Source organism: Astatotilapia calliptera, chromosome 15 (genome assembly GCF_964374335.1).
Source record: "Astatotilapia calliptera chromosome 15, fAstCal68.1, whole genome shotgun sequence".
Taxonomy (NCBI): Eukaryota; Metazoa; Chordata; class Actinopteri; order Cichliformes; family Cichlidae; genus Astatotilapia; species Astatotilapia calliptera.
This window is the reverse complement of record NC_137436.1, coordinates 38,244,272-38,256,146: the sequence shown is the minus strand read 5'-3', so window position 1 is coordinate 38,256,146 and position 11,875 is coordinate 38,244,272. Positions and strand designations below refer to the sequence as shown.

At 41.1% G+C, this 11,875-nt stretch overlaps 1 protein-coding gene across 4 annotated transcripts in view; it reads left to right on the top strand.

Annotated features, from left to right (window-relative positions):
• Nucleotides 1–3,918: 3,918 nt before the first annotated feature.
• rubcn (rubicon autophagy regulator) overlaps nucleotides 3,919–11,875 on the top strand; it is a 24,517-nt gene continuing 16,560 nt past the window's right edge. For 2 of the 4 annotated variants that reach the window (XM_026194765.2, XM_026194764.2), the window contains exons 1-7: nucleotides 3,919–4,177; nucleotides 6,042–6,195; nucleotides 7,806–7,889; nucleotides 9,765–9,924; nucleotides 10,028–10,134; nucleotides 10,360–10,585; nucleotides 11,363–11,779. In XM_026194765.2, coding sequence (XP_026050550.2) covers nucleotides 4,140–4,177; nucleotides 6,042–6,195; nucleotides 7,806–7,889; nucleotides 9,765–9,924; nucleotides 10,028–10,134; nucleotides 10,360–10,585; nucleotides 11,363–11,779 — 1,186 coding nt within the window. In that variant the 5' untranslated portion in view covers nucleotides 3,919–4,139. The remainder of the gene's footprint in view (nucleotides 4,178–6,041; nucleotides 6,196–7,805; nucleotides 7,890–9,764; nucleotides 9,925–10,027; nucleotides 10,135–10,359; nucleotides 10,586–11,362; nucleotides 11,780–11,875) is intronic. The other 2 variants (XM_080289604.1, XM_026194766.2) reach the window with 1 other exon arrangement.

The following is an 11,875-nucleotide window of genomic DNA, read 5'->3' as shown; positions in this document are numbered from 1 at the left end:
TTGTTACCTGAGGTCAGGGGAAAATGACCAGACTGCTTCAAGCTGATAGGAAGGCAGCGGCAACTGAGATAACCACTTGTAGGAACAAAGGTATGCAGAGGAGCAGCTTAGAACACACACATCTTTGAAGCAGATGAGCCACAGCAGCAGAAGACCACACCGGGTGGCCTTCCAGTCAGCTTTGAACAGGAAAGCCAGACTACAGTTTGCATGGACTCCTCCAATGGTGGATTGAAAATAGTTGGCAAGTGACAAGTCATGATTTCTGCAGCAACATTTGGATGGTATGGCCAGAATTTGGCATCAGCCACAATGAAAGCATGGATCCATCCCACCTTATACCACTAGCTCAGGCTGGTGTAATGGATATGTGCTTGACATATTTTGCTTCCACCACCTTTGAATCTAACCCACGAAGAATTAAGTCCATCTCGAAGGAAAAAGGGAGTCTAGCAAGACTTAACTAGCAAAGTGACTGATGAATGATTGTAATTAAAATAATTCACAATGAAAACAAAGCTCTGACCAAAAATAGCTGTTTACATGTGTAACGAAGCATGCAGCCCACTATGACCTCATTATATCACCGTAACAATCATCTGTCCTCTTCCAAAATTCCTCACAGACTGATAGAGCTCTGAGGAAAAACATATCTCATTCTGAGTAATTCGTTTTTCCAAGGAGGAAGTAACTCTGCCTGCTTGCCTCAACGTCTCCTGAAGGAGGACGGAAACTGACACCAGCTCATATGAAGGCATCACTCATCGCCTGCCTGACATCTCAGGCATAAATTTGAACAAAGGTAGTTATTTTCAAACCAACACAGCTACAACACCTGAAACTGAAAGGTCTTTATTCAGCTTATTCGGAATACCGTGCTTTTCTTTTCCAAGTATCCCTCTGGCCTGAGTCTCTCAGTTAGCTGAGTTTGTGGTCACATGTAAACCAATTTAACTCTAAGTTGTTTTTCTGGGACACTCTTATGTAATAAATCCTTTTCATTTATTAAAACGGACCCTCGGCTGTCATAACCTCTTCGGTACTGGCTCAATTTGATTTTTGGCAACGACCGAACAGGCAATAAACCGAATGCCCTTCCCCATCAGCAAAATATGTGATTTATGACTTCTCTGGAAATATATGCCACATGCAAATATCTGTCGGTGTGATTATGTGAGGATAAATTAAGGAAACTGCTCTGTACGAAACTGAATAAGCATGAAATCATGTTTGCACTTCAGTTAACATTTACTTATAAAAAGTGGGAAATTTTCTAAACCCATGTGAGCTTCTTCACAGCCACCTTTTGCCTCTTTGAACTGCAAAACATCAGTCGACACATACAGCTAATGCTGTTTGCACTGGGCTGTAAGAGTCTTTCTTAAGCTTCCCTTTCTTTCAAACCTCTTTCTCTTGAAAACTGTGAATGCTTTCAACATTTATACCTAAAATCTGGAATAACATGTATCAGGAGTTGGCCTTGTCTGAGTCAAACAGCAGGTTGGTTGATCAGCCCTTACTTGCACTTTTCTGCAGAAAACAGCGACTTCCTTGGAACGCCGTTCTCTGTGTTTACAGGTGGCGTCATGTGGATCCAGTTTCCTTGTCTGAGCTTTACAGAGTTGCATCTAATCTCATCAAGGTTAATTCAAGTCAGATTAAAAAGAGAATGAAGATTTCGCCCTGTTTTATTTACCCCTTAACTTTTAGACAGCTTTATTTGAAGTTTTTGGTTTTTATGTCATTGCATTCATAATTTTTTCATTGCTCTGCCAGGAATAATGAAAGATGATCTGCATTTTGCACAAAATGGCAAAATTCATACTTTAGTTTTCTCAGTTTTTCTTCTATCTGCTGAAATTTAAAGGGCATGTATTTGTGGCTACGCTACAACACAAAGGATGCAAACTGCACGTTGCTACAAAACTAAAGAACTGGATGGACCAGGTTTTTGTGTCAGCGTGACAGGTCTTCCCAACCACATACTTTCCACACATTATAACATGCGGTCATGCGGCAGCATGTTCACCCCGTATTTGCTCAAAACTGGGAGTGTTTCAAACGTCACTGTGAGCAAATACAGTTCAGCAAATGCAACACTATGAATGAAGGAAGAACGCTAAAATCAACATTTCCGCTCCTTGATTTGACTTCGATCTTGTCACCTGACATGTTCTGACTCATGAACATGTCAGGTGACAGGTAAAATGTGTGTCAAAGGTCAAGATGGGTCATATTAAATATGTTGAGCGCAACTTAATGGTTTATTAAACCCTGTTGGAAAGCTGCTGGTACAAAGTTACATCACTCCATTCTCCTGCTTCACTAAATTTCAAATGGAAATATTGAATTTAAAAACTTAAAAACATTCTATGATCATATAAATCAGATTAGCTCTGATGAGCCAAGCAGGACATCTTATTCTTTAAAGAACATTTGATTACACAAAAATATCACATGAAAGCATTTACCCCGTCTAATACCAAAATTAAACTGTTATTTCGAGTTGGTTAAAGTAAATCCAATAAATATGTCTACTTTGAAACTGAACATTGTTGATATTTCCAGAGAGTACGGAAATAAGGTCGGACGTCTCTGTTACGGTCAAAGTGTTCCTTACGTCTGACTCAGCTAAGAATGTCTAACGTTGTATAACACAGACACGCACTGTCAAATAGCACAGAGGAAGGAAGTCTTATTTAATCACAGGGGTGATTTGTACATGGCGAGGGACTGTCCACGTTATACATGTCCATGTGCGTTATGCAAGGGCAATTACTCACCATTCAGTCATTTGTAACCACGCCTGGCAGTTACTGAGGATGAAAGTTTGCTGTTACAGGGAAACACTGTACTCCGCTGACTCTCCACTGCCATCAGGCGTCACAGCAGAGTCCTACGGCCTCGTGCAGACACACAGTGTAAGACTGTGGCGCCATCATGTGGGGAGGGCAGAAAAGTAGCTTCGCCGGCCACTTTATTAGGTACACCTGCACAACCGCTCATCGACACTCATATTTAACTCCGTTAACAGCTGGCTGTAACCAAGGTCTGTGCCATTTCTGAAGGGAAAATGGGGGGTTCAAGCCGGTAGTACCCAATAAAGTGGTCTGAAAGTGAAAAAATGTCATTTCTGCACTATAATCCTTTCGACTGACTCTTCTGGTTGCTATTTATTCTTTCTATTCTATTCTTGTCTCGTTGTGAACACATTTTTAACTAAAGTAAAAAGATCTTTCTACGGGACAGAATTGAAACCGGAAGAGATTCTTCTATTCTTATTATTGTGCATACTGGTCAAGTGGGACCACTGCCACAGGGATAAGTAATAATAATAATTAATATTATTTGTATTTTTTCACGCTATATATCTATCTATAGATATAGCTAGATGTATTGAAGGCATAGATACGACACTTTAAACAGCGTGAAAAAATACAAATAATAATAATTATTATTATTTGTATAAAGAGAGAGAGAGAGTCCACTGTAGTTACAAGTAGATTTTCAGATTAATTCCCTCATTTATTATATCAGGCTGTCCTTTGTAATCATAATAATTTCTTTTTTGAGTAAATGTTTCAGTCTACTGCAGTGTAAAATTATAACGGTCAGTGGTAATTCCCTTGCTGTGGTTATGGGTTTAATCTTTGCTAATATTTTAAAGTTTCAGCTTGAAAATACAGACCTGCAGTACTACTCTGTAACAACAGGTGGCGACATGGACCGGGTTTCTATCTAGTCTTCTAGAAAGCTCTTTCCTCACCCGCCGCCTAAAAGCCATAACTCTTTATAAACTTATTTATAAAACACAACTGAGCCTTTTATTTTCAAATTATTTGCAAGTTACTGAGGGCGGTATTATCTGGTGTTATTTTAAAGTAAGCACTGTTACGTTAAATAGTGGGCAGAGCTACGCAGAACACCACCGCCCACTGATGATTGTAGCAGGTCATGCGGCCTCCTCTGTTTTGATCCACGGCTTTGACAGACAGGGTAGAGATGGCGGAAGACTTTAAGTCCGGGTGACTCTTTCAAGCAACTCTGCTACTGCGATACATCTCTATTGTACCTAACAGGACGGGATATTCTCCGAGAAGCTGGCGGCTTTGTACGGCACTCGGTTCCTCCCTGAGGACATGGAGATCAGGGCAGAGGGAGAATCTGAGGAGCGCAGGTGAGTGACAGGTTAGGCAGCGTTGGTATACGGCTAACACCCATGGTTTCATAAACAAGGCAACTAAAGAGTTATGTCACTGGTTACCTGTGATCTTTGTTTAAAAAGATGACCAGCAGTGAACGCATTTAAGCTGAGTCAACTGTAAAAAAATGCGAGCCTAAGTAGGTTTGAACACTAGTGAAGAACTAATACCAGTATTACCCGTTAAGCTAGGCTAGGCTAACCTGACATGCCAAGGTTTGACAGGCTGGAGCTAATGGCTCTATCCCAAAGGTCTCCTGGTTTATTATTTACTGTGTTGTAAAAAAAATATGGCGTTGTTAGACTGCACATTTGGAAGATGACGGAAAGGCTTGTATTCGTTAGCGTTATTAGAGCTGTTAGCTGTCATACAGTGAGATGGTGCTAACAGCTAAACTGACCACATAAAGTACCTGTTGTCTAATAAGATTAAAATATGGGTTATATCAGCAAACTAAGCAGGTGGTTATTTTTATGAAGGTTTACTGAAGATCAGCAGAATTACTGACAGTGCAAGTACTGGAAGACTTTTGGGAAGTTCAAGGATTTCCAAGTGTTTTCCCTAGCAGATTAGAAGGATACATGTTTGCCGATCCTCTTAGTTTGCACAGCCCGGGGTTTCTCGTACATGAACACGCACAGATAAGAGTGGAAGGTAATCCTTAAAACCTCAATCTCTCCGAGTCTAGAGGAATTTTACCCCTGGATGTGGAGGGGCTAATTACATAACTTTACCCCTCTCACAGATGCACCACGCTCCGCAGTATGTGCAGAATGCTCGCTAACCTCCGGCCTCGTCCCCCTTACACTCCTGTGTTACACATATTATGTGATTTGATTAGTTGGCTCTGTGTCTTAACTCGTGATGCTGCTGCTGCTCAGAAATTCTGCTGATGCCTAAGAAAAGACCTTGTGCTCACTGTTGTGCTTCTTCCAGGTTTTATTGACTTTTCTAGCTGGCCGTTCTACTTTCACACACCGTCTCTGCCTGAGATACTGTTTTTGATCTATTAGGAAAATAAATTGTTGTGTTTGTCTTTGGCCATGTCAGCCTAGATCAAAGAACTCTTTAGTCTGGTTTCACAGCCTTACAACACATAATCTTCTCTATTTTGTTGCAGTTGTGTTTTTATATTATCTACTGGATTTATTTAACACCATGGAGCACATGTCCAGTTAAGTTCTCCTATAATCAAGGAGTTCACCCTCAGTTGTTAACGTGAAGGTTTCTTTGTTTAATTTTTTTCATTTGTGTGCTGCTGGTGAAGTCTGACTTGCTGAGCTGAGGGGGAATGAGGAAGTCCTGTGAGCCAGCAATTTATGGCTCTTGGGGAGTGTCTAATATCTAGTATCTGACTTTTTTTTTTTTCTTCCACTGCTGACTGTATCCTAAAGATAAGGGTTGACTCAGTACTCAGTGGGTACATGTCAATGACTGAATTTGTTTTGCAGTATACTTCATGAAGGTACTTGTAGAATTCAAGTGGGCTCTCACTAGGTTCAAGACCTGCCTTTTATTTACATTTGTACACAAAATATTGATGTTCATGATAGAACGTCATGAACATCAATAATGGGTTCAAACGTACTGACCTTTCCTGATAGGCAGACTCTTGGCTATCGGGAAAAGTCAACATGTTCATGTTGGGATGTAATCACACTGCTCACACATTCAGTAATCCTCAGCATTTCCAATAAGTCATTGAATTTCTGATTGTTTCTGAGAAAAGAATTTTGGTCTAGATGATTAATGGATTAATCAGCTGCATTGCCAACACCAGAACCTCTGTACCTCCTCCCTCTTTGTTAAATGTCTTCTTGCTTCCCTGTTACCTTCCAGAAAGGAGCACTGGAAGCTGCTGTCCAGCCTGAAGACCACAGTGGAGGGCCTCTTGTCCACCAACAACCCTAACGTGTGGTCGCGGTATGGTGGCTTGCAGCGGCTGCACAAGGACATGAACAACATCCTCAGCCATGGACTGAGGAATGAGCAGGTCAGCACACGAAGCCCATATCGATCTCAACAACAAACCTTTTTTTTTTGTTTTTGTTTTAACAGAACAAGGATGGCATTTACTAAAATAACACCAGCATATTCGCATGCTTGGGGGAAAATAAAGAATGCTGATTTTGCTAGATACGTCCTGTGTGTTTTGTATCTTATTTCCCGTGCTGTGTCTGTGCCATCTGATTCTGGTATGAAGACAAAAACACTTTGTGTTGCACTGAAGGTGCATTTACCCTGATCAACTGTATCAACACAGCATGCCTGATGAGGTTTTGGTGCATGCATGTATTGAGACTTGGGATGTTTATGTGAGTGATATTGACAGAAGTGCTGTGTTTGTATTGAAAAACCTGTTCTGATCTGACAGATACTCTCCATATCATGGTAATGGGAGTACCTGCTTTGGAAACAACCTGCCCTCATATTAAATTAAAAACAAAAGTGAAACACAAATGTGAACTAAACCGGAAAAAAATAAAACCATAATAAATCTGGCTGGGATGGAAGCGTGTGATTTTTATCAGGTGGTTTACAGTCATGTGGGGGAAAAAAGTTTTCACAGGACTGTGCAGTCTTGTGAAATCTAAATACACCCTTACGTCCGTGAATTAGGAGGATAAGACGCAGGAAAGTGCAAATGTATTTTATTAACAGATCATCAGGAAGGGTGAGGACCTCCTGTAGAAGCAAATGTTTTGGTGGTTTGATCGTCAGTTAGCATGTTAAGTGCTAAATGATGGTATAATGGGGGGGAAAAAACAACAGAACAGGTTTGGCTTGTTTGACAGCGTTACCAGGGGAAGACTCTTCTCTCTAAAATGAACATGGCAACAGCGCTTAGGCTTGCAAAACCACATCTGAACAAATCATAAGACTTCTGGAACAATGTCCTTTGGACAGATGAGAGCACTTTGGAGAGTTTTGTCCATAGTGCACAGCCTCATGTCTGGTGAAAATCAAACACAGTATACCAGTGCAAACACCTCATACCAGCTGTCAAGAACTGTAGTTGAGAAGTGATGATTTGGGCTTATTTTGCAGCCACATAAATTGGGACATCTTGCAGTTGTTAAACTCTTCTGCATATCAAAGTATTTTTGAGTCAAATGTGAAGCCGTTGGTCCGACAGTTAAAGCCTGGTCAAAATTATATAATGCAGCATGAAAATAATCCCAAGCACAACAGAATGGCTGAAAACAAAAAGAATCACAGTAGTGCAGCCGCCCAGTCAAAGTCCAGATCTCAGCCTGATTGAAATGCTGTGGTGGAGCCGTGAGAGCTGTGTATAAACAAATGCCTGCAAATGAACTGAAGTGGTGTTGTAGAGAAGCTGCTCCACAGCAATGTGAGAGACTAATAAATTTAACAGAAAATCATAACTTATTGTTACTAAGGGCGATTCTGTAAACTACCAATTCACCAAAACTTTCTTTTTAACTAACTGGATGAATATATATATTTTTTCAGTTGCCCTTCTAAAATTTAAGGAAAATATGATATGAAACACAACTCTCGTTCTTCATAATGACTTGCTGTATTGGTTGAAGCTGATACTTTTGAAACTGGGTCATACACGCCTTTGGCCTTGTGTTGCAGGTGTACTACAAGCAGAGAAACTATTGGCCGTTTGTTTGGTGTGTTCGCTACATCAGCCCACAACTCGCCTCCCATGTTGAACAGGTATGCCCAGCCATGTTAAAGCTGGGATGTAACTTTTTTTTTCTTAATCTTTCCTGACACTTAAATATTTCTACTAGACTTTCTGTGCATGATTCAATTTCTTTCTTATTTGAAACTGTGATACAGACTCTTAATACATCCTCTGGCTGAAACAAGCTGCTTTAGCGCTCACCCACTTTAAGCCGGCTTTCTTCTGATTGGCTGGCCTTTACAAACAGAGATTTGGAACAGCAGTTCAAAAATAAAAAAAATTAAAAAGCATCTTTATTTAATCAAACACTGCAAGTTTTTTGTTTTTATATTGTGATTTACATTTTTTTTCCCCCCTAAATAATGTGGCAAAATACAGTATACACTCTTTTGGCTCTGGTTCTCCTTAACTAAATAATTAATAGTTGCTGTTTAGCAGTGTTTGAGAAAAATATGCTACTGTGATTTAATGCTAAGTGTGGTTTATTTACGCTACATTGGTTGCTAATGCGGTTTTCATTTCTAAATCAGTTTCTTTCTTCGTTTCTCTCGCTTCGTTTCCTACTTCTGAGTCATCTTGTTCAAAGCTTTAAACACTGTCTGGTGGTGTTGTTGTTGTTTTTTTTATTTTTTATTATTAGTTTACTGTAAATGTGAAACCTGTAAAAAGAGCTAATGTTTCAGTTCTCCAATCCTTGTTCACAGCTACCAGGGATGCACACATGCATGTTTATATCTTTTATGTTGTTGCTGTTGCTGTGTGTTTTAGTTTTGAAAGTATAGCAAGTTTCCTGAGAGAGCTGCAAAAGCAAAGAGTAAGCAATTACATAATTTAGGCTCAGAAAAAGCATTTGTTTACTACAAACCAAACACATCTTTAGTGTGAAGGTTGCATTTAAGAAAATGACACTGTTGGATTTGGAGGATTTATCTTTTCTGGAGGAAAAATGATAGTTTACCTTTTTTTTTTTTTTTTTTTTTTTTTTTAAAACCTGTAATGTGCTCTTGTCCCATCAAGCCTGAAGCGCTAGATTTGCTGGAACTGCCTCCCTTTTGTGGAAAATCCCCATAAAGTGATGTTAGAATGTGTTTGAGAAAAATAACACGGGCCTTATAATAAATTTATTGAAAAATCCCCCCCAAACTCACATGATCTGATGGCCTGGGTAGAGCCACTACACTTGCTTAGATTGCTGACTTTTTGCTTCCTAGTTTGTTGTGGAAAACGGTCTGCCTTTAACCCCAGTCCTGTCTGTCAGGAGGTAATGGAGTTGTATAACAGCAAATGGACTTGGAGTAATCTAGTTATCCTCATTATTCCCCTGGTGTTACAGACCAGCAGGGCTCACTCGGGCATAATGCAATCACCATGTGATGATTGTTGTTCATATCTGAGCCGCCGTCCTCTAGTTTTGTGCTGCTTTTTATCATCTGACATTCCACTTGTTTTTCTCTCTTTTCAAGCCTGGTGTCTATTTCTGTCTCTTCTTCCTAAACCCTCTTCGTAGCTTTAGACCAACTGGTGGGAAACACTTATGGGGAATGTTTGCAGGAAAACTCAAAAGAGGAGCAGTTAGGTTGACTCAGTGTTGGCTTAATGTTTCTTTTAACAATAGAAACTAGTTTGAAATATATAGAAGAAGATCTGGGTAGGTGTTAGAAACAATTAACTGCCAAGGATGAACTCCAAAGCCAAAGCCAGCACCACCTGCTGAATGGTCACAAAAACAAAATCCAGTTAAGGAAATGTTTATGGCCTCATCAGCCGAATTTTTTTTTTTTTTTTTTTTTTTTGGTTTACAAGTTTGATCACATAATTAGAGATGGAAATGTGCTTTTACAGACATATAAAAGTTTTAGCCTGTGTCAACACTTTCCCATCTGCTGTTCTCTGTCCATCCTCAGTTCAGGCACCTGGAGCCGGTGCTAAGCACTGGGATGAAGAGTGCTGGTGAAAGCTACAAGGCTGAGCGTTGGCTGCTTCACAGCTTACAGGTTCACATGCTGTCATCGCAGCTCCGACCTTTGCTCAAGCATCTGGGACACATGCGTAAATACTACAATGGTGAGCCACGTTAATAACAGCCCAGGTTGATATACTTGTATTAGAGATTGCTGTGGTGTATAAGTTGTGTTAACTTTGTTTTCCCCCCTCTCTCGTCTTTCAGATGATGCTTTTCTGCTGAGCGAGCCTCATGTGACCGCCATGTTCCAGTGCCTGGAAGCTGTGGAGCAGAATAATCCCAAACTGCTCGCCCAAGTAGACACTGTTGGGGTGGGTTTTCTGACATCTTTGCACATATCACCTGTTTATTCATGAAAAGGTCACTTGTGCAAATGTTTTTCATCGCTGTTTCACTCAAGTTTGACCAGACTGTAAACACATCATTCAGTTTTTAACCATCACCCATCTTTGATGAGTGGTGTTAAAGTGATTTAATTTTTCAAAGAAAAGAAACTCCTTTTACTTTTATTAAAAATCTTTCTTTCCGCTGCCCAGCTGTCCCCTCTGAAGGGCCCACCTTGCCTGGGACTACTGAAGAGCCAGAGTCTGTGTGTCTTGCCCGGATCTGGTGGGGCTTGGAGAAACGCCGACAAGGCTCCCAGTAGAGAATCTCTAAGCCGCAGACTCACCACCTCCAACTGCTCTCTGCGAGAAGCAGTCGCCACCAGCCAAAACTCTGCAAGCGCTACAGCGGCTGGATCCTCAAACAGCAACAGCACAAGTGAGAAAAGAGGCTGGGTTGTGGATTTATTTTTTCTTATACTTAAAGTGTCTTGATGCATGCTCAATCATCCAGGTAAGTAAATCTCCAAAAGTTGATTCTGTTCATCTGGACGTCGCGTTCTCATTGGGAGAAACGTTTCGTCACTCATCCAAGTGACTTCTTCAGTCTCAGCTGACTGCAGGTTTCAATCTTATAAACAGTACATTTGCATAATGACTGAAACCAGCCCAGTGAAGGAACAATGGGCTGGGAGGTCAGTTCCTTCATCATAATTATGCAAATTCTCATGACCATTGATCAAGAACCGTTGATCAATGGCCATGAGTATCATTCACAGAGAGTTGGGGAATGTCCCCTCTCGGGTGGATTTGTGGCAAGGCGCTATGAATACACTACAGTTTGTATGTGAATAGGCAGGCTGAGTTAACCGTACAGAGGCCTGATTGTTTGTTGGCAAAGCCAATTGGTGAAGAATGTGTTAATGCAGTTGGCGAAGTCAGTGTCCTGAGCTGAATGTGCTCACTGAAATGGACAAGGGTGGTTAAAAAATAGCTTAAGTGGATTTAAAATCTCTGCAGCGTGTCACCATTTTTAGACAGTCGGTTTGTATAAACAAAAACAGACATGCGCGATACTTATATGTATGTAAATACTTACATACGCAAGCCCTTGTGGGGCAGAAAATTCTGGGAGTAAAATTTGAATATGTGAAAAACCAAAAACCCATAAGCAAAATCTGAGTACAAATCTTAATCTGTCCCATTTGTCTTGCAGACACTACCTCTCAAACCAGCAGCCTGGAATCTGAATGGGTGGTTGTCACCAGTCCGGGGGAGAACGCACGAGGTGCGACACCCCCACCTGGCTCAGCGTCCATCCCTTCAATCTCATTAACGGACACAAACTCCTTCCTTCAGCCCGAGGCTGACGAGTACGGCGGTGACTCTGACGATGGTCCAGAGTATTTGGCCATCGGTAACCTCGGGCAACGCAACGATCGACGCAATTCCCAAAGCTCCACCCACAGCAGCGAGCGGGGGGGGAACACGGACCAATCCCTGCAGCGTTCTACTACACAGGCCCCGCAGAGGCGTTCATCTTTTTCAGAGGGCCAGAAGGGGCTGGGGAGGGGGCTCAAAGGACACACTCGATCATTCTCTGACACGGGGGTCAATCAGAAACTCAGGAATGGTGAGTAGGAGATTTCAAGAGTTTCCGTTTGGAAGGGATTGTTTTATTTATTTAAATTACAGTGTATAGCAATTTTCTGTTTAATTAAGGAGCCTC